The sequence below is a fragment of the Lytechinus pictus genome, chromosome 16 (assembly GCF_037042905.1).
Source record: "Lytechinus pictus isolate F3 Inbred chromosome 16, Lp3.0, whole genome shotgun sequence".
Classification (NCBI taxonomy): domain Eukaryota; kingdom Metazoa; phylum Echinodermata; class Echinoidea; order Temnopleuroida; family Toxopneustidae; genus Lytechinus; species Lytechinus pictus.
This window is the reverse complement of record NC_087260.1, coordinates 25,514,724-25,537,886: the sequence shown is the minus strand read 5'-3', so window position 1 is coordinate 25,537,886 and position 23,163 is coordinate 25,514,724. Positions and strand designations below refer to the sequence as shown.

The 23,163-nt window shown below is 34.9% G+C and overlaps 1 protein-coding gene across 1 annotated transcript; it reads left to right on the top strand.

Moving 5' to 3' along the window:
• Nucleotides 1-359: 359 nt before the first annotated feature.
• Nucleotides 360-22,245, top strand: LOC129279525 (FERM, ARHGEF and pleckstrin domain-containing protein 1-like). Its single transcript, XM_054915632.2, has 15 exons — nucleotides 360-366; nucleotides 1,821-1,930; nucleotides 4,551-4,640; nucleotides 5,652-5,782; nucleotides 7,584-7,665; nucleotides 8,161-8,347; nucleotides 8,896-8,946; nucleotides 9,611-9,741; nucleotides 10,585-10,743; nucleotides 12,188-12,301; nucleotides 13,232-13,286; nucleotides 13,818-13,981; nucleotides 14,843-14,950; nucleotides 15,522-15,673; nucleotides 16,535-22,245. The coding sequence occupies exons 1-15, from the start codon at nucleotides 360-362 to the stop codon at nucleotides 16,593-16,595; spliced, it is 1,602 nt and encodes a 533-aa protein (XP_054771607.2). The 3' UTR covers nucleotides 16,596-22,245.
• The last annotated feature ends 918 nt before the right edge of the window (nucleotides 22,246-23,163 follow it).

Genomic DNA, 23,163 nt, shown 5'->3' with positions numbered 1-23,163 from the left:
TTTTGTAATTGTCAGTCAGATTTAAAATAGAATTTAATCGATCTGTGTACTTGCTGGATGCAAACAAAAATATATGATTAAATAAATAAAGTATAATGAGTGTGAAACCTACCTACTCGAGTTTATCTTATTACATGTAAGTCTGTGTAGCAACATTTATTTTCAAATTAATTCATGTAAATTTCTTGTCAATAATTATGTCCAAGTACTTTTTATCGTTTCGATCTAAACCTCATGCTACAATAAAACTTATTTAGTATTTAGTTTTCAACATGTAATGAGAATATCCTTCCAAATTATTAGTTGCTCGAATTCATATACAGCTTTGGAAATCATTATTAGACCATACTACAGTGTATATGGAAGGTCAGTAGGAAAGTGGTCTTGTAATTATATCCCAAACTGTATATATACAATGTTCTCTAAAAAATTATGTTTATACCCAAAAAAAACATTAGATAGGAAATTATTTACATACAGGAACAAAACTTCACATCAGCCTGGGTTATGTTTGATAAAGCTGCCCAGAATTTATGCATTACTCTCTGCATGAATGGTGACCATTTCTTGTGCTAAGTTAGAAGACAATCTGTATTCTCATCAAACAAAATTGATTTTAGATTAAAATTCTTGGTGTTAAGAAATATTCCAATCTATAGTCTTTTATTTGTCAATACTAGTAGTTGATTACAGTTATAGAAAATTAGCTCTATTTTGTTGAAACAGAAAGTGTTGGGTATCTCACACCCATCTCACTTCGGGTCACCGTCATGCATAAAGTTATGTGTAACTTTCATATGAACAGTTTTAATAACGGCCCTTTGGAATAAATCTCAACATGCTGGATGAATTAAATCTTTATATGAGATTTGTATTATATGTGGTGTCTAATAGCGACTTTGACTTGTTGAGGGTTTGGAACTTTGGAAGGTTGCTGCTCTTCCATATCTGGAGCCTTAAAGCACAGTTTCAGAATCATGGAGCAATGGTTTTGTACATCAGTATCTCTGATTCCGTCTGATACGATAGCCAGAAGTTGTGTAAGGTAAGAAATACATGCATGATTGTGGAGACGCAGAAATGATCTTGTGGGACTGTATATGCTGGTTTGTTGGGTAAGGGCAAGATGCATTTGTGGATTAAAACGGGATGAAAATGTGGGAGTGCAAATGTGTCAATGAACAGATTATGTGAGTTAAATGGATGTTAATGGTTTGAATTTGAATATTTTGCTCATGTGTTTGAGTGTATTGTGGATGTAATAATGTGTTGGAATGTTACAATGTATTTTAGTATGGTTACAAGGTGGTTGAGCTGTTATCTTATTGTGGAGTGAAAGACTACTTAAAATATTATCTTTTTCATGTTTTAAAGTTCTTTAAAAAAATTGTAAAAGTCTTTGAATTTGCTACAGTTGAACTGATAATTTCATTTCATCATCTTGTCCCTTTTAGTTCTCTGAAGCAGACACACTTTTCCTTATGATTTATGTCAAAATCAATTGCAATTTCAAAGAATTCTTTTTCCCTCTATAGGAACTTTCGAGTTTTATAGCTACTTAAAAATGCACTTAAAACCTAATTTTCATCTTGATCAATTATCTGTTTCGAGGTTTTATGGCCAAGGTGAAGTGCTGGAATACTCAGCTTTTGACATATCATACGTATGTGGAACTACATTAAACATTTGGGAAATCAAAGTTTTAACTATCTATGGTTATCATTATTACATGTATTATCACTTATTATCGTTATTTTGGTCATCATTATTTTATGATTTTGTCTTTAATTTTACTTTTTTTTTTCCTCTATCTTTTGTAGGTTCTCCTGCCCCTTCACCCACCAAATCTATACCATCATACAACAATGATACATCAGAAGTAGTCTCATCACCAGTCTCAAACCATGAAGAAGAGCCTGTCAAGAAAAAGGTGGGTTAAAGATAAATGAAAGCAGTTGTGGTAAACTCTGATTTAATGAGAAAGTATGTAAAACCAAAGGTTACATGTAATTGTCACTATAGCATCATAGATCAGGGGCCCATTTCATAAAGGACTTACAACTGTTGTAACTTTGCCATTATGGCAACTACCATGGAAAGCTTCATTATGATTGGCTGCTGACCCCTGTTACCATGGTAGTTGCCATTATGGCAAAGTTACAACAGTTGCAAGTCCTTTATGAAATGGGCCCCAGGGCCCTGTCTTACAAGGAGTTTCGAATGATTCAATCAATCGTATGATTCAATCAATCGTATATCTATGGAAATCCATCAGTGTCATAATTTTTTCTACAGGAAATTTGCAAAATGTCCTTTGTAAACAAAGGAGAACACACCAAACTGTCAAAAAATCAATGAATTTATGGATGTACATTCATATCTATAATTTTTTTTTACCAAACATGCATTTTATATGTTGACTTTGCTGGCTTTCCGTAGTTGCAATTGATCGGATCAATCGCAGCTCTTTGTAGGACGGGGCCCGGGATCTGGTACAGCTACATCGACTAGACTTTGTAAAATCATGAAATCCATGCTAAAAACATGATTGCACTGAAGATCACCAACACAGATAAGCACATGTGGGACAGTGTAGTAATATTATTGCTTGGAAAAAGACCTGACATCGTGCTCAAACTTCATGGCTTGTTTTGCTAATTTCTTGGCGTTACACCATTTCTTTCAGAGTCCTTTGGCACAAAAAGACACTTGGATGGTCATTTTATTGGATTCTGTGCCTAACTCATTTTGAAATCGTTACCACAAAGACAAAACGTTTATCTTTAACATGACATATTGTCAGAGATATGTAAATGGAATGTAAAATATGAAAAAAAAAGATGTAGGAGAATGAGAATATTGCTGCAAATGAATGCTACACTTCAAAGGGCTGCTCTTCAATTGCTCTTGCATTAAAGATACAACAATTGAGAGCTGAAGCTGTCAGGATCTTAATAATTTAGACATAGTCCCACTCATGCTTATCTGCGTGCGGTGATTGAGTCAATTTGTTGTCGATTTTTGTGATTCCAATGCTCTCCAGCAAATACCAGCCCCCCCCCCCCCCCCCCCCCGTCATGAAGGCTTGTTATAATTACAAATGCATATTTCTTAAAACAAGTTCACTGTCAACCAATCAAATTGGATGATTTCAGTAGCTTTAAACTGCTATTGCTAATGTGTTATTATAACAAGTTTATGCAACAGGCCCAACTTCTTAGGGCATTATAAACAGCCTTTCACAATCACTTTGAGACACGATTTCCTCCATCATTGAAATTGACAACCAGAATTAAATGTTATATTTGATAATACATGTGAGTTGAGTATAAGAACAACTTCATTTCCTGTACACATATTATCTTTAGAAAATGTTATTGAAACTTGAGCATTTGAAGAGCTCTTGCTGGAATAACCCCAGTGAGTTGATATAGTGCATACATTTTGCGTGGACAATGATGTATTTGTAAAGTGCGTAGAGATGTTCGATGTATTATATAAAAGCATTCTATGAAAGTGGAAGATTGTGGTTGTTGTTGTTTTAATTATTGGTTCGTTAAAACAAATCCATTTAATGGTGTTAATCTACTTGAAATTTGCAGTACAGAAAGGATTTGAAGAGGATATCAAAAGATAGTGAACAAATAAAAAACATTAAGTGTTCAAGTTCAGTGATCAAAGAATACACTGATGCTAGCTTTAAACATACATGTCAGAAGACAGTGTATTTTGGTCTAGAATGAATTTGGAGGAAGACAATAAAAGGAAGAGGTAAAGATTATGAATAAGAATCAGATGAATATGAATCACAGTGGTAATAGGTCATCGTAAAGGTCATGCTCTTATCAACAATAGTCCATTTGAAAAGGAAGTGGTATTTATTAGCTGCTGCCACTCAGATCATGTGACTCCGTGTAAGAGGTTCGTCTTGTAAGTCTTTCGTTCATGAGGACGAGGGAAGTAGAGGGGATGGGGGAAGGTTATTGAAAATTGTTGGCAGCAGAATTTAGTTTGAATTCAAATTTAATTCATATTCTCTTATTTTGGATTGAATAATAGAGATTGAGCATAATAGTAGTGATTCTTGTTCAAAACTGATTCTAATTTTATACTTATATGTATTAAACTATTAGTTTGATATGGCCAGCTCATAATTGTGTAAAGTGTAAGAAAGTGTGTTAGAGATTGGTGAAATTAAACAAAAGTGATTTCATGTGTATTGTGTAATATACCTGATGTTATACATTCATTATGGAGCAGGCACAATGATGAAGACACATTCAATCCCCATTGGAAATCGTCTTTACAACAATATATCACTTTGAATTGGAATATTGTATAATCAAATGAAAAAGGGTTTTAATTGATCAAAACAATTATTTAAAGTGCATTGTTTATCACAGTTTTCCAATTATTATGCTACTTCCGTACTCAAATTGTGTCCTTTGATGCATTGCGATAAAAGAGCAGTAAAGACATATATTGTTTTAAGTAGGTTTCTTTGTCTAATGATCCGGGGTTTTTTGTTTGTTTTGTTTTTTGCTTTTCAGAGACACCCTCCTGACAGGGCATACTTCATTGCCAAAGAGATATTGACAACAGAAAGAACATATCTCAAAGACTTGGAAGTAGTTGTAGTAGTAAGTATCAAATGTAAATCGGAATTTAAAGACCCCATCTGATGAGATATTTGATATTGACAAATTATTCTAATCAAAATGTCATAAACTACAAAACATAACAATGCAACTTTTATGCATTTTCACCATATGCCAGGTGAGTATTTTCTTTAAAAAAAACCTAGAATAAACAGGCTTTATCATGCTTCTCACCTGCATGAAGTATATGTACATGTATGTAGAATGCATTATCAGGCACAATGTACAGCTTACCTTGATTATTTGTCGCTTGACTAGATCATTTACTTCCATTTTGTCTAAAGCTTTCAGGTATTGTTGATTATACACTAGGAAACAATACAGTATTCCTTTCATTCCATCAGAATCAAATGTTTATTACACACAACAAAGATGATTCACCCCTTTAAAGATATTATTGTAAAATAGTGATATGGATCCTATTTTAAAATGGTGATATGGATCCTAAATCAAATGATTAGCTGAAATCTATCTCATGACCAATCATTTATTTCAGCTAATAAATGTAGGCAAATTTGCTGATGATGATAATGATCATCCATATTTTATTGTTCAAAATAGAAATCAGAAAACAGAAATCCTCAAATTCATTTTGCCCAATTGATTGGGGCCCGGCAGCAACTGAGCAGCACCAGATCGATGTTGCTCTATCCCTTAAATCGTTGAACGCCAAACAGGGTAGCAGCAACTCCCGTCTTTTGGTTGACACAGCCAAGACGTTCCGGTTGTGAGGCGGACGCTCTACCAATTGAGCCAACACACTGGTGACTGATACTAATGACTAGTTCTGCTGACTGGCCTTGGTTTTGAAATGAGGATGATTTATCAAATGATAAAGATCCACATTACTATCATTTTGCATAGGCATCAGACTAAATACCCTTACTTATGATCTACAGTTGAAAGAATCCAAACTTGTTTAATAGAACTGTTCCAAAGATTCTTGTGTGTAAGTCTTATTAATGCTCTTAATGATGTTATTTTATTTCTTAGTGGTTCCGGAAAGCAACAACGAATGAGGCCAATCTACCAGAGACCCTTGAAGTTCTCTTCAGTCATTTAGATCCTATTTATGAATTCCATTGTAAATTCCTCAAAGAAGTCGAACAACGCCTTTCATCATGGTAAGAATTCATTTATTTCATTAGTTATTTCTAAGGCAACTTGTCAGAAGTCTGTGCTACACCACGTCTTTTAGCAGGTGCCCCGCTATAAAGATGCTATTTATCCTTTTGGCAAGGTGCTAGTGATCTTTTATTGGACCTTCAATTATTGTATGCAGTTTTCACATATTAAGGGCTATTCCACGGTTACCCAGGTTACATATGGAGACACCTTGACTCATACTTGGAGCTGTAACTCCATTATTATTGATAGGAACTAAACATCTCTTTATCACAATATAGTACGCAGTCTGACTATCCTTTGTATAAAACAAAACTTGGGAAATTTCATTATGCTCCCGGCAAATCTTTGAAATGTGTCGGTTACTCATGTTACATGATTTGGACATGCATAAAATGAAAAGTGGACATAAGTGAAAAGTGTCCTCATACAAGGCTTTTATGAAAGTTGATTATATCCATTTCAAAGAAGTATATTAGGGAGACAAATTTGTATATAATTAAAAAAATAAAGAACACATGGTTTTTACTAGGGGTGCAGATAAATTGGTTACTCACGTTACGGTTCAGATGGGCTATATGTATAAAGACACATTGAGCTCATGTCCACCAACCTATGGAATTGCCCTTAACAAAATGACTAAAGGCTTGGTCCCACTGCACTTACAGATGCAGAGAGGATGTAAAACATAAACGAATCTTGCCATCTGTTGGAAAACGTTTTGTATCCATTGTGTAATCTTTGCATACATGTTTCATATACACTCTATATACATCGAGTATCCGTCTACTGTGATTTCATTGTTTGCCCATTTTGTCCATTGTCTGGAGCGGATGAAAACGGATGGAGCCACCCCAAAATTTTGCATGTCCGCTGTATCTGTCATGCGTACGTTTTGTGTCAGTCGGACAGTGGGACCAGGCCTTTAAAAGAATGCTATTACGCTGGACAGTTTTATGATATGGTGTAATTTGAGCAATTAAGAATGAGCATTAATATCCGAGATGATATTTTTTTAAGTTCTTCTGTTGTGTAGGACATTCCCCACATTGATTTCACCTATGTTCCCTAGAACAGAAATAGATATTTGTTGCATTCATCGGCAAATTTCAAGACATATTTACTATACGCAACATTTTTTAAAGTAATATTTGTGGTACTTGATACCAATTTCAGTCCAAATTATTCTTAGATATTTGGTAGACATTAATAAAATGTATGATTGTACCTTTTCAAAGAGGAATGCAGGATATAAAGTGTAACAAACATTTGCCATTGATTAAAGAAAATGAATGTAGTTGCAATACACACTGATTCCATGAGAAAGCATGTAAGACCAAAGTTCAATTGTCACTTTATCATCGTAGATGTCATTCAGGTCCAGTTACATTATCTGGACTTTGTTAAATCATGAAATTTAAGCTGAAAAAACAACTACACTGAAGATCAACAACACAGATAAGAACATGTGAGACAGTGTATTATTATTTCTGGGGAAAGACCCATCATCTTGATGAAATTTTGTGCTTAGTTTGCTTATTTCTCAGTCATTCCGCAATTTCTTCTGAAATGCTTTGGCACATATTTTCTTTTTCATACAAACAGACACTTGGGTTTGAAATTGACCACAAATGGTATTAATCTTTAGTCCATATTCACATATGTAATTCTGTTTTTAGCGTTATTATACAAAGATGGAAGTGTGCGCATATGTAATCGTAATTATACTGAAAAGCGCAATAGTCTATGATGCATGTTATTTCCTTTTGTCTCTATTTATTTGCTTTTGTTTCCTTACAGGGAAGGCAGGCCCAATGCCCAGGGCAAAGGTGGTTTCCAGAGAGTAGGTGATATACTTCTCAAGAATGCTCAACATTTGAAGGTAAGTTTACCATAACATTCAAATTAACCTGTTAAAGACTGAGCACTCATATGTGTGGGCTTGAGTCTATGGAATACATGTGTTTTAGCTAAATCACTCAGTCACCAAAGGGTTAAAAAGATGAATACATGATTAAAGCATCCAAGATCCTCTAAAATAGCAGGTTAAACCCCAAAAAGTGGTAGAAGAGTTTCTGTGAGAACATGTTTTCTATTTTTTTCCCTTTTTTTTTGTACATGTCATTCTTGGAGCTCTCTGTGAATTTCTTCTACATTGTTTCAAGTGTTGTCATTGACCAATTTTTCAACATGAATGCCATTTCAAAAGGTTTGGTCTGGGATCTTTATTCAAAATTTAATAATAATCAAAAAGTTCATTTTGGCTGACTTCTTGTGGGTTTTGCGGTCAACTGTCGTTCATTTTAAATGCTTTATTTGTATATAAATTCATTTTCTAAAATTTCTCTTGTTAACTTCTTAAATTCTACTTTTTCAGCTGTACACGGGTTATATTGGAAAGCTGGAAGAGGTCCTGAGTGATTTGGAGGCCTCGTTGAGAAAAAACAAGAAGTTTGAGTCTTTCTATCGTGACTTTGAGATCCAGAAGGTCTGCTATCTACCCTTCAACACATTCCTTCTCAAACCTGTACAGAGGCTGTTACATTACAAACTGGTGCTAGAAAGTAAGTGCGAAAGTTCCTTAAAGGCCATCTATCAATAAAAATTGATTAGAATAGAGAAAAAAAAAAGGACAAATCAAGTATGTAATCCTTTGCACACTGAATGTCAATGTTTTTTTCTGACAACTCCTGATTTATCCCACTGTTAACGTAGTAAAATCAGTCATTAGATCTAGTAAGCAACTAGATTACCGGGTACCAAAACAATTGATATGCAGTCATTCTGTCAGGAATTTATTAGTTTGCAGCACTGGTACCCAGACCGTGTTTGTTTTAGGAAACTTAAACACTGAATACATGTAATTCTTCAAAATTATATCAGACTATGATGCAAAACAAGAAAGAGGTTGGGTTTATTCCATAAGTATATTGGACCTCCACGAAAGGATTTGTCTCTGTTTGGTAGTTCATATGAAGAGCTGCAATGCTCTCAAATTATGGTGACTTCAGTAAGAATTGATGTAAATGGGGTTGGAAGTATAAAAAGATAGCCATTATTATAATCTAATGTGTCAATTGTTTAATTCCTTTTTAACCTTTCTTATCTCCAGGGCTTGTGAAGCACTATCAACCATCACATCCAGACTACAAGGATTGCAAAGGTGAGTGTATACTGTAGTGAACCAGCACAGATATTTGTATACTTTGTTCGGGAAAATGAGTTTCAAGGGTTTCAAGCCATGTGTATCTTTAGCACAGTAGTGCCGAAGCATGAACATCACGGATGCAAAGATAATAATGCCTCGTCAATAATGTGCTAAATGTTTTTACAGAAGAGATGATGCTATTGGTCGATCAAATCTTAAAACAGTTATTGATTTGTTGACCAAGGAAAAATTGACGCTTACAGAGATGAAATATGAGACATTTTTGCGGAGATGAGACAATTTTCAGATTACCGATTTGAGATTATATTTAATAGCGAGCTCTTTCGTCTTACTGAGATAACATAAAAGTTACAAGTAAAGATTAGACAATTTTCAGAAAACCATCCCAAGATGATAGGATCCACACTTTTGTTGTTCCTCCTCCCCCAAATTCCACTCACCGTTTAGGCTATATCTGTTGATTCTTGTAACATCATTAGCCTACCAGAGTATCTATCCTCATTGGCTTCATGGCCCTTGGTAGTTAAATATCTTGCAGTTTCTCTGTTTTTCTTTAACCTGTTGTCTACTGAATTCTGAGATTCCCATAAGTTTTGTACAGGAACCATCCAATTTCAGTATGAAACATGTTAAAGGAGTATGTGTGGTTTTCTTTCAGCTGCCATGGGAGATGTAGGAGACCTGACTGCAGACATCGAGGACAGTGTCAAGAGGATTGAGAACTTCCAGAAACTGACTGAGTTACAGAGAGATCTGGTGGGCATGGATACGCTAATACAACCAAATAGGGTAAGCAAGGAGGGTGGGTGGAGATTATGGTGGTAACAAGCATATGATGACAATGATAGCTAATGATGATGATGATGATGATGATGACAATGATAGATAATGATGATGACGATGAGATGATGATGATGATGATGATGACAATGATGGAAAATGATGATGACGATGAGATGATGATGACAGTGATAGATAATGATGATGATGATGGCAGTGATAGATGATGATGATGGTGATGATGATGATGATGATGATGATGATGACAATGATAGATGATGATAGATGATGATGATGATGATGATGATGATGATGATGATGGCAGTGATAGATGATGATGATGATGATGATGATGATGATGATGATGATGATGATGATGACAATGATAGATGATGATAGATGATGATGATGATGATGATGGTGTTGATGATGATGATGATGAGAATGATGATGATGATGATGAGGATGATAATGATGAGGATGATGATGAGGATGATGATGAGGATGATGATGATGATGATGATGATGGTGATGATGGTGATGATGATGATGATGATGATGATGATGGTGTTGATGATGATGATGATGATGATGATAACAATGATTATTATGATGATGATGATGACGATAATGATGATGAAGATGATGATGATACTGATGATCATGACGATGATGATGATGATAGTGGTGATGTTTTGTTGGCAGGTGGGGATTCTTATTATGGTATTTATGTTGATGGTGGTGGTATTTCACATTGAAATTGTTAGTGGTATTTGTGTAGAAGTTTCATGGGGGGTTGCACAATGCTTCTATGAAATTTAGCAATGTGGAAATCTCTGTTTATTCCCACAGCATTTCATCCGAGAGGGTTGTCTTCACAAGCTATCCCGTAAGGGATACCAGCAGAGGATGTTCTTTCTCTTCTCAGACGTCTTGGTGTATACCAGTAAAGGGGTCACGCCTACCAACCAGTTCAAAGTTCATGGCCAAATCCCTCTCAAAGGAGTTGTGGTGAGTCAAAAACATATCCTGGATTACACTCAAAGCAGAGGAAAAAATTATTTGACTTATCAAATCGTTCCATTTCCTTATGTTATTGCTGGTTGAAAAATTCCAATGATTATAAAAAATAGACCAAATAGATAATGGATGAATTTATTTATCCAATTCAATTAGGTTTCATCTAAATATTCCACAAAACTCCAGAGACTAACAGTGCGAGTATACCATTATTAGATATAAAATGAGTAAATAAAATATATAATCCATTGGCAGAACATTAAAAAATGTTAGAATTGTTGCATCACAGGTACGGAGATAGACGAATGAAGAAATTATATTAATAAAGTGGGGAACTTTATAGATAAAGGACAAAAGCTTTGTAAAATCCACTTACTATACTTTCAATTTATCATTACGGAACTTTGTGTTTAAAAATGGATCTCCTCTGACACCCCAATTTCAAATTCCAAGCTACTTTCACTCGCCCCCCCCCCCCCCCCCATCCCAATATCAACAAAGAATGGTTATCCTTAAGTAAACAACCACACACTCTCCCAGCTAATCCACCTTCCCCCCAAGGAGAAGTGACCTTCATAAGGCCTGGCAGAGAGAGAGAGAGAGAGCAAGAGGGGGAGAGAGAGAGGGAGTTAACTGGGGGTGATTTTTTAAAACCTATTGTTATTTCGGCAATTGTGGGTCATTTTGCATCGTTCAAAATTTCAGTTCGATCTCCATCTAAATTTTGAATCGTTTTTAGACATGCTAATGTCCTAAAACAAATAGAATACAAATATATTCTTTCAAGATTACTGTCAGCCAGGAAGCTCTGAAGAGTTTGTTTATACTATTACGTAACAAGGGCAGCTGCAATCCCACTCCATGCCGTTCATCAGCCTGATGTGGTGGCATGCACAGTGTTTTATCAGCTCTTATCAGCAGCTGCAGTCACTAAATCGACCCCACCCCAGTTTAAACGAGAGAAATGAAACTTTCCCAAAAACTGAAAGTGGGGTGTCAATACCCCACTTGAGCTCCCATTGACTAACACGCAAGACATTATCAGCAGTCAGATGAACCCCACCCCAGTTTAAACGAGAGAAATGAAGCTCTCCCAAAATCTGAAATTGGGGTTTCAAATACCCCACCTGAGCTCCCATTGACACAACACGCAAGGCAATGGAGTTCCTGTGTTATAAGCTGGTGGGGTATTTTTTAAACACAGGATTCGCGTAATGTTTCATGGTTGTTGTGTAAGGAACATATTTTAAAACCCTAACCCTAAGTACATTTTTTTAAATTATATTCTGAAAAGAACATTTTTTGTTTATTTTTACATTGTGTAAAGAACATAATAAAAAAGAATGAGTTTTTTATCTTTGATGAAAAAGCTACCTTCTGGACAATTTATGTCATGTGCATTTTGTCAAGAAAATCCTTTACCTTTTAATTTCAGCTTGAAGATAGTGAGCTTGACCGCTCCGTTGCAAACTGCTTCACATTATACGGAGGTAACAAGACAGTTGTCATAGCAGCAAGCACACCGGAAGAAAAGCTTAGATGGATGGAGGTAAGATTCAACATAATACAAAACAGAAAAAAAAAATGATTTTAAAAATAGATATCAAAGTCTGTCCTATGCCAGATGATATGTTTAGTTGGAATAATGATAATATGAAGAAGAAGAATAAAGAGTTCTTGTATAGCGCATATCACCTTATGATTATAGCGTCCTTGTGCACTTCCATAATGCCACACAAACAAAATACCCCAACAAAAAATGCTTTAATTAAATCTGCTGTAATCTTTGGCATTGAGGCAAAAGCTAAGTTAAATCACATCTCCTTCCAACTTTTTATGCTGGTGGCTTTATTTTTTTTCATCAGACTTCAAGCTTTGTTTGGAGTTTAATATGTGGAGAAAGCGATAACTGGCTACCTTAGTTAATTGTTTGTAAATTGGCCTTTTCAGATTAAACTGCTGTTTGATCTTGCTATACAAATAAATAAAAGTGGATTTTTTTTTCATATAACATATTTGTATATAACGAATGTGATATTAGTTCAATTCATGCTCACCTTTGCCCTATGGGATGTGGTACACTTAAAGAGAGTGCAGGTTCTTATCAACATAAACATTACTCTTTTTCTTGCAAATAACTCCTGTGTATACCATTTGGTAGTTTGATTTCTAAAGGTTTTATTTATTATTTACTCAGGATTGTATATCATTAATATGGTCACTTTATTTAATTTCAACATAAAACATGTACGGTACATCGTATCTTTGATATTGGGGACCTTCATGAAATAGTTTGTCTCTGTTTTTTATATCATTTTAAATTTGTTAATGTTATGAGATTAAAATGACCTTGGCAGGTAATGAACTGATTTGAAAAAAGGAGAAAAATGTGGTTAGACAAATAGAAAGGTTGATTGTTTTATAAAATTGCCAAATATGTATTTATCAAGATTTCCTTTTTTGTTTCATTTTTCTACAGGATATAAGGCTAGCAATGAGTATGTGCCAAGATGACCAACCTACAGATACATTAAGTAAGTTAGACTTCAAATCTTAGTTTATTATCAGAGAAATTGCGATGTTTAACCCAGAAGCTCACATGTTAATGTTTATGCATGATAATGATAGTAAATGCTTATTCCATTTTATATGTTCTAGCACTGAGAAAGAGATGAAGAAGTAGGACAAGAAAACAAACATGTAAATTCAAAACAGTTATACTTGTTTACTTCAGTTGCTACATATGCATTCTAAAACACAAATTCATGATATTAAAAGCACAATTACCTTTGAGCATAATTTATGATATCTTTTCCTGAAACATAAGATATTATATATAAAAGATATTGAACTTCCTTGATTTTGTGTATGTATTTAAATAGACTGCCAAGTGCATGCAGTAAAATGTTCAATATGCATGTTATTTTAGGAATTGAATTTCATGTTTATGTTAATTTTTTTTTCATAAATACTCAGTAGAAATACAATGATTTTAAATCATTAAATCGAACAGCATGAAATGAGCACTGCCCATCTGAAACATGACGTTTTTGATTTTCTTATAGGTTCGCCGGACCAAGATTCAGCATTTGAGGAAGCAGAAGACGACGTGTCGTCACCGTCCAAGTCTATAGATCGTCAATCACACCATCGGGCTAATACAACGGTTCATGTTTGTTGGCATCGTAATACTAGTGTTAGTATGGCGGACCATGTACAGGCCGTAGAGGTACGTTCACATTGATATTTTGATACAAGAGTTCATGTTTGTTGGCATCGTAATACCAGTGTTAGCATGGCGGACCATGTACAGGCCGTAGAGGTACGTTCACATTGATATTTTAATACAACAGTTCATGTTTGTTGGCATCGTAATACCAGTGTTAGCATGGCGGACCATGTGCAGGCCGTAGAGGTACGTTCACATTGATATTTTAATACAACAGTTCATGTTTGTTGTCATCGTAATACCAGTGTAAGCATGGCGGACCATGTACAGGCCGTAGAGGTACGTTCACATTGATATTTTAATACAACCATTCATGTTTTTTGGCATCGTAATACTAGCGTTAGCATGGCGGATCATGTCCAGGCCGTAGAGGTACTTTCACATCAATTTTTTTTGTGAAGGATGGTGTCAAATTCAAAATTGCTATATTAAATTTGTCTGTTGGAGGTAGAAAAATAATTGAAATATTCAAAGAAGAAAGAGTGCAAATCATAGAATTATAGTTCTGAACTCTGAATTTTAGTTAAGTTTGACTGTTGAACCAGTCTCATTTGGGATTACAAGAGCTAAGTTTTTATCCATCGTAGGGTTCGTCTATGTGCCACTTTTTAAATCTAAAATCATGATTTAAAACATTTTGAAACACATTTCTGGAGAATTGCTTTTGCCATGATTTATGTTTGTGTTTGTGATTCTCACTTATGAGGTCGCGTAAACTCGGCCCTAGAATAAGTGTATGTAAGGTTTAAAAAATATATACACATTTAGGACATGCATCTGATTGTTTTAGTGGTGTTTAAACACAACACAACTGATATGTAATTATTGGATTTCTTCATTTCTTCTTTATCTCTTTGACAGAATCAGTTGAGTGGATTTTTATTGCGTAAATTCAAGAACAGCAATGGATGGCAGAAGCTGTGGGTGGTTTTTACAAACTTCTGTCTCTTCTTCTATAAAAGCCATCAGGTTAGTCTGGTCATTTCTTCTATGGGTCATGCTTCATACATTTTGTTATTGGTCTATTACATTTTTGCTACTCTTTTTGTTACTCAGCAAATCAAATTACAGTATTTCAGTTGCTTAAGGCCCTGTCACATCCTTCCGTGCAAGCCTTGCAGGTGATTGCCCCGCAACTCACCCGCAACAAAGTTTAGAGAATGTTCAAAACCATTCTTGCCTGCGCTTCTGTGGGCATCTGCGTGCTTGATACGTGTGAGATACTGTCAATGCGGGCGACCTGTGGGTATCAAAATAGTTCCCTGCAATGCTTGCACGGAAGGATGTGACACAGCCTTTATAGCAATATCTTGTCAAGTCAGATAATGCTTAATGATTACCCTTTAGTTAATGATATTCATTCCTTTCCCCTTTAGGACGATTACCCCTTAGCGAGCCTCCCCCTTCTGGGTTACTCTGTGTAGATACCAATGAATATTCATTCCTTTCCCCCTTATGACTATTACCCCTAAACCATCCTCCCCCCCTTCTGGGTTACTCTTTGATAATACCAATGAATATTCATTCCTTTCCCCTTTAGGACGATTACCCCTTAGCGAGCCTCCCCCTACTGGGCTACTCTGTGATGATACCAGCTGAAGAGGATGATATTCGTAAAGACTATGTCTTCAAGCTACAATTCAAGACCCACGTCTATTTCTTCAGGGCAGAGAGCGAGTACACATTCAGCAGGTAAGCATCTCATAACAATTTCTTTTCAATGTCAACATACATGGCGGGGGGGAGCGTGTTTCACAAAATATTAAGCATGACTATATTCATGTAGGTTATATCTGTGCGACTTCATCGTCATGCAGATTATCTGGGCAGTGCCATAAAATAATTTACCTTTTTGGATGTCCAACCCCATCTTTCTCTATTCTTGCTCTACTTCATGACCTGCTCCATCCATGGTAATCTGAGAGCATTACATCTTTTCATTTGAACTAGAAACAAATAAAATTTAGGGTTCAAAGGATTTCAAGAACATCCCTAGCATTGGAGGTTAGACGAAGATACTTTATGGAACTGGCCATGTGTTAGATTTCATTTGCACATTGGCACTTAAGCTTGATTTAAAGTCACTTTATTTTGTGAAACATCTTCTTTACATTGTTGCATAATACCAGCGATGGATAAGGCCATACTATAATGAATAGCATGTTGTCCCAAATCTTGTAGGACAGTTCATGGAAAAATGGAAATGAATAGTTTTGAGTCTACACATATCTAAGAATAACAGCACTGGACTATTATTGTCCAGTGCCATGAGCTATCATAAGCTAGGTCATTCCTTTGATACTTAATTTAATTCCTTTTTACCTTGTAAATTCATTCTGATGTATCATGTTCTAATATAGGCATGACACATAAAGTAATGGATTGTATTGGCTTAACTTATTTACAAAAGTATTGAGCAAATAAATTCATAGAAGCATGTTTGCCTAACTGTTTTGTAATCTCCATCTACACTTTGATAAGGTTAAAACTGTCACTTTTCAAAGCTCACAGGAGTATTTTTTTTAAATTTCTCTTCATTCTTTCTTTTCACAGGTGGATGGAAGTGCTAAAAAGTGCTACCTATTCCAGTAAGATGGAGAATGATGTCATGTAATGGACGCTCCGAAAGCAACACACAAACTGCCCATGATGATATCCCCTGAGACATCATCTCCTCGATACTATCCTCCATCCAAGTATTTCTCCTTGATACCAGGGAAGTGTTTCATGAAATATCTTGTTAGTGATTTTTGCTTAATAATTTGCTCTCTGCCAATCAGATGCAAGGATTTCAGTAGCCTGAAACATAGATCAGTGAAATCATTATTTATTTCATGAAATTGTCTCCAGTTGTAGTTTCATGAGCCAATCAAATGCAAGGATTTCAGTAGCCTGAAACATATGTCAGTGAATTCATTATTTATTTCATGAAATCGTCTCCAGTTGTAGTTTCATGAACTACCTTGTTAGTGATTTTTACTGTTTGCTTTGAGCCAATCAGATGAAAGGATTTCAGTAGCTTACAACAAGTAAGTCGGTGAAAATAACTGACAAAACTGTATGTGAAACACTCCTCTGGGAAACTTACAAGGATCAAAGAGGAATGCTGTTTCTTCGTCCAACCTCTCTTCCATCAGGTTGGTGTTTCATAAAGCTCTTCATAGGTTACAGGTGACTTTATGAACGACTGGTGATCCTTTGTTAGGAACATGAGGAACTTGAAATCAACGCCAATAGAAGTCATTTACCAAAAGAAAGGATCACCAGTCTTCCGTAAAGTAACTTGTTACTTGCGAACCGCTTTATGAAACACTCCCTTGATTTACTTTGAGAGTGCCCATGGGAGAAAGAAATGGTCCAGTTATCAACGAGAAACATTGCCAAAGTTATCACAGACTCTTTTCTTATGTAAGCACTGACCATTACAAATGTCCATGTGTGCTTCTATCAGTAACAGCTGATTTTCCTTTGTAGAATTGTTGGATTTAAGATGAATAATTGCAGTCATTTGTGGAAGAAATATATAATGACATATATTGTATACTGCCTCTTAGATTTCTTTTCTTTTTAAATAAAAGCTTTAATATTATGCAAAATAAAACAAATTTTGAAGTTTGTTTGACAGTGCAACACTATAGTATAATTTTACCTTTTGCTCAATTGATGAAGAATGATGAGAATTTCAAAGTTGCTTATTGTATCATAAAATAGACAGGAATCCCATCTAGCTCAGATTTTCTTGACTCTTAAGAGTTATGTGCAAGAGGAGAGTTCCAAAAATGATATCAGTTCTTGCTTTACATGTAAGTTTAATGTGTTTTATAGGACCACTGCCAAGAGGGCTACATTGGAAAGTTTGAGGTTTTGTTCCAAATTCCTTTGCACACCCTCGCTTTCTATATAAGAATTTCCTGTAGATGTATTTTTTTTATGTTTTATTGATACAAAAAAATTCTAGTTCATTCCATAGAATGTTTCCCATAAGCATTTCCTCAGTATTGATTGCTTAGAAGAGTGGTCTGTTCTATTCAGAAAATTATTGTAAAAAAAATGCAAAATGCCTTGACACATATTTTTTTCTTGGCTATTCAAATGGCCAAATTTTAAGTAGCTTATAACAAGAGCAATGGACTTTCCATTAGTAATGAGTTTTGTTTAAATTGGGGTCTTTGATGAGAAATAATAGGTTCAATCAGCAAAATGTTGAATGGTGGTCATAAATTGCCTTGAAAGGGAAATAATAGTCGATAATGCCTTGAACAATTCCTTGAAACTAATTCTTTAAACTTTGACACTATTAGCCTAAAATTCCTTGAAAAGTTCTTCAGACTTGATGTTATTAGCTCACACTTGCAATACACCGAAATGACTTTAATCCATTCATATGGCGTAATGTGCTATAATAAATTTCTAAATGATATTTAATTGTGAGGATTAAAGAAAATGTCCTCTTTCAGTTTTTATGCAAGAAAGATTGGTCTTTTTCTTCACAGTACATGTGATTCCAGAGAAGGAAATGTTGTATGGTGTCCTAAAAAATGAAAGAAAATAATAACAATCTTTCCTAATTATTGAAAGGAAATAATACATATTATGACAAACCTTTTTTTATTCATTGCGGATACCTCACGCTTATAAGTTGCTTTCAGACAAATATAAGGTCTGCGTTTTCTTAACAATTTTTTTTTATGCTCAGTGATATATGCGAAATATGTTTACTCTTTGTCAGACATTGTACATTAAAATTGTATCTTAGCATTGTAAATGTATGTATTCTGTACCTATACTAACCTTTCTCTATGACTTCTTAGAGATATATTTTTCTTAGCATTGTGTTACTTTTGAATTAATTTATTATTTAATTTGTAGTCCTTTATGATGCATATATGGGAGAGGTTATAGTTATTATCCTGTGTAACCGGCCAACTAATGTTGGGTTCTGGTGTTTTCTTTTGGCGATGATTCAATCGCCACATGACTAAACTCTTTCTTAATGGCTATGTGCATCTTGATATATGACATGTAAGAGAGTGGGTGTGTGTGTGTGAGAGAGAGAGTGAGTGAATGAGTTAGCATATTGTACAGATATGTATTTGTGTACATTTGTATATTGAAACCTGCCTTTAAATGATTGATAATGTATTCGAAAGTCATTGCAACCTTCGTATGAGGTAATATCTGATTTTTTTTTTCAACTCATCCAAACCATGTTATCGCCCATTGCTAAGCGTTTGATTCTCTTCACCGTCAGTTTAGCGGAACCTAATATGCCCAAAACTAGTCTTAATCAATTCTTTGAAGGTCACAATACGATGTACTTCTTTTATTTTATGATATACTTATCTTTGACTTGTACACACAGCCCCACAGCTTGGATGCATTGTTCATGTAAAACAGATCATTTGACTTGTGCTCATGTAGCTCCATGCTTTTTTCTTCATATCTTGCTTATTATAGTCATATAACTGTGCTTGAATATTCTATTATGAAAATAGAATTTTAGTGTGTCAGCCATGTCTTTGCAAGATTGCTTTTGGTTAAATCTCTGCCGTCATCAATCATTGCTTGTGTTTTGTTTTGTTTTTCGTTTTTTCCAGCCATAGTGCTTTATGCAATACTATACCAATGATGTTAACATACTTTGATCAAACAAAAGGACAAAAATTAAAGTTAAGAAGAGAGGTTGACAGAGAAAAGATAAAGGTCTTCCAATTTGCGGCTAAGAATAAAACCAAATAACCTTAGAATTCTAGGATCTTTTAATGCAAATGTAGCTTTGTTTTACAAGAAGTTCATGTGTTGTTTTGTGCCCAAGTTTCTCTTGTAAATGCTTGTCGCAGGGTTTGTTGTATGCCCAAGTTTCTCTTGTAAATGCATGTCGCAGGGTTTGTTTTTCAGGTAGGTAAGCAGTGACTAGTTCAAAAATTGTGAAAATCTCATGAAGTCTTGTGAATTAATTTCTCCCATATCTTAATTCTATGGAAAATTGATAAATCTAAAAATGTGAAGTTTAAATTCTTTGTCAGTAAATATGGATATGTTCTATGTGCAGTCAGAAATTGACATGATAGATATATTGTTGTTTTGGGTTTTTTTTTGGGGGGGGGTACTATGTCAGGGCTTGCTATGATGTATCAATTAAGTTATTGTGATTACATACTGTTTGTGTGCAGATCACATCTTCAGTATAACTTTAAGAAGGTTCATGTACGCTACACTTAGAATTGTCTAATAACAAAATAGCAACTCTTGACCCAGTGCATAAGACATTGGAATAATTGGATGTTATGATCTTTTGAACGACTCCAGGTTTTAGAACCGATTAGGTGTGTAATGTTTGGGAATACCCTTTACATGAAAGTCATTGCAGCAGTGTGAACCTGTTGTCTAGGCAACCAAGTGATCCCTGTACAAAGTCTATGGGAATAGGAGAATGTAGTATCCACTGGGTTCAAGTACCTTTATACAGTAATGTTAACAAGATTTATTTAGGAACCTTATCTCTGCAGTGTCTTTTACCAGGAATAGCTGCTGTGAACTCACTAAGCATCTTTTCATAGCAGTTTTCCTGCATTCCCCATTGTTTATATCTATGATGAAGTTTGAACATTGGTAATGAAAGGCTGCGTGCAGGATTCCTCTTGGATACAGGAGTAGCGGCTCTGCAGTTTAGAAGGTACCTTAGAACCCTTTCCATCTTAATTAGATGCTCGGGTCTGCAGAGCAAATTAACAGACAACAAGAGAAAAAATATATGTCGTCAGTAGAGGGATAAAAGTACATAGCAGAAAGGCATCCCTTTTAGGTACGCATTTGAAAATCAATGTAAGTCCCCTAAGTTAATATTGCATATTTTGTCTGAATGTTTTACATTGGTTCTTCATAGCTTTATTGTCTTTCAGTTGGATCTTTTCAGTTCACTTGCACACACATTTGTTGGACATCTTGCTATTTTTGATACTTTTTTGGGGGGGGGTCTGTGATAAAATGTTAAAGATGTTTTTAGTGTAATTTTCTGTTAATGTTAGGATGTGTGTAGATATAGTGCTATTTTCATACCCAGATGCTAACTTGAATTATGGCTGCTTTGAAATTCAAGAAAAAAATTGTCAAAATTTGAACGGTAAAACCACTCCCGGTTGAGTGGTTTGTACATGTACTTAATTCATAGTTCAAAAGAAAATGCAATATAAAGAATTATCTAACTTATCTCTTAATCAAGTTTTTAAAAAGTAAGTGACTTTGAAAGTTGATGAAAAGAGATTGATTAACCCATCGCCTGCTGTAACCGGCTGATCCCTGTGCAAAATCTATGGGAATCTCGAAATGTAGTAGTCAACAGGTTGATTGTTTTTATTGGATAGAGGTTATTGATACGGCGATTCACTTCAAAGTCTCAGATCATATTTTTGTAAATAGATTTATTTCCCCCATGTGATGATACATACTGCAGGAAGGACTCTTAAAATGCAACTGGCGTGTATGTGCATGTGTTCAAACTGCTGCATTGATGTCAGCTAAAAAAATGCAAAATTAAGTGAGAAATAAAGAACTAATCCACTATGCTCTGTGAATTATTTATCAAGCTTTACCTGCTTGATATATTTATTGTAAGGTTATTAATGTGAGATGTTGTGTTGACTTTCCATTAATGTGCCATCCTCGTACGTGATGCAGATTCTCTTTTTTTTCTAAAACCGGCATAGTATTTTGGGATATATTACAGTCTCATAGAACTTAAGAAAGTTTGGATATTGCAAAGATTTTATTATGGAGTCATGTACGGTCACAGGAAATCTGTCTTTGCTTGTACAGATTCAGTTAACCCTCGTTATGTTTTTCTCGTATTATTTCCATAATTGTTTAATCAAAATTGGGAGGGGCGTTTTTGTAATTGTTTTTAAAACTGTTTCTCGAATCAACGATATGTCAGTAACACTTTGAGAATGTAGTATAATGCCTTGCCACTTCACATACATCTTGTACAGTTTGTTCTTATACTCTTTCATAATGAATTCTTTTAATAAATGATGTGATGGAAGATGTATATAGACAAAATGCAGCATGGTCATTTGAGATTAAGAGGAAAAATTAAACATTTGAGAGTGTGACGAAAGTCTTGTTTATTATTAATATTATTATGCATTGTATAGTTTTCAGTCATTTGCATATGTATGGCCGGATGGTAAATGCTGGCGCATTGAATTATATACAATTGGTATGATACGATTTTACTGTAGATTAAATGACAAACAAACCTGTAAGTTTCTAGGTGAATTATTTTTTTATTCCCGTGTGTTTCTTTTATTGGGCATATGATGATGATGATGATGATGATGATGATGATGATGATGATGATGATTATGATGACAATGGTGATGATGATGATATTGATGATGATGATGGTGATATTGATGATGATGATGATGATGATGATGGTGATGATGATGATGATGGTGATAATGATGACGATGATGATGATGGTGATGATGAGGAGGAGGAGGAGGATGATGGTGGTGATGATCAAGGAGACAGTAATACAAGAAAATTGTCAAGAGAAATTTACTATTAAATACAAGGAATATAAAGGGAAGCAATTAAAATATGAACATGCAAAATGATGAAAATCAAAGATAAGAATGAGGAACAACAAAATTAAAATAGAAATTTAAACCAAGAGGGAAAGAGAATGAAAGTGAGAGAAGTTTCATGTGTTCATCTACCTCCGTTCCTCTCACCCCCCCCCCCCCCGTCCTTCCTCTCTATAGAAAGAAAACGTACAACCTATAAATCCAAATCGTCATGTTATGAAGCATTGCGTCATTAACTAAAAATCAATTTTAACTCTGACAGCTTTCTAATATCACGTTAGTGACATACGTAGTAAGCATAAATATTGTTGATTAATAATTATTGTGTGCAGCTGTATGAAATCATTTTAAACGAAATCGATCTCCTCATTGCCCGCCGGATTTTAGCTTAACGAATTAGGTTACCTCGACGGTTACATCTATTAGGTTATTGTAGAGGGGTGCCAGCCTTTAAATGCATGTACATGTAAAGTGGATGGCTTGAAGTCGGTCGGAACTTTAAGTATTAAGGCGTGTCTAGTTGGTAACAAATGACACTATGGTTTATTTTCTCTGTTCTATTTGTGTGAGTGAGGCTCCTGTGACACCAAA

What these genes read in the sequence shown, in the direction of transcription:
- LOC129279525 (XM_054915632.2), top strand. An exon ending in AGACTACAAGGATTGCAAAG is followed by an intron (nt 8,947 to 9,610) that starts GTGAGTGTATAC and finishes GTTTTCTTTCAG; the next exon opens with CTGCCATGGGAGATGTAGGA. An exon ending in CGCTAATACAACCAAATAGG is followed by an intron (nt 9,742 to 10,584) that starts GTAAGCAAGGAG and finishes TTATTCCCACAG; the next exon opens with CATTTCATCCGAGAGGGTTG.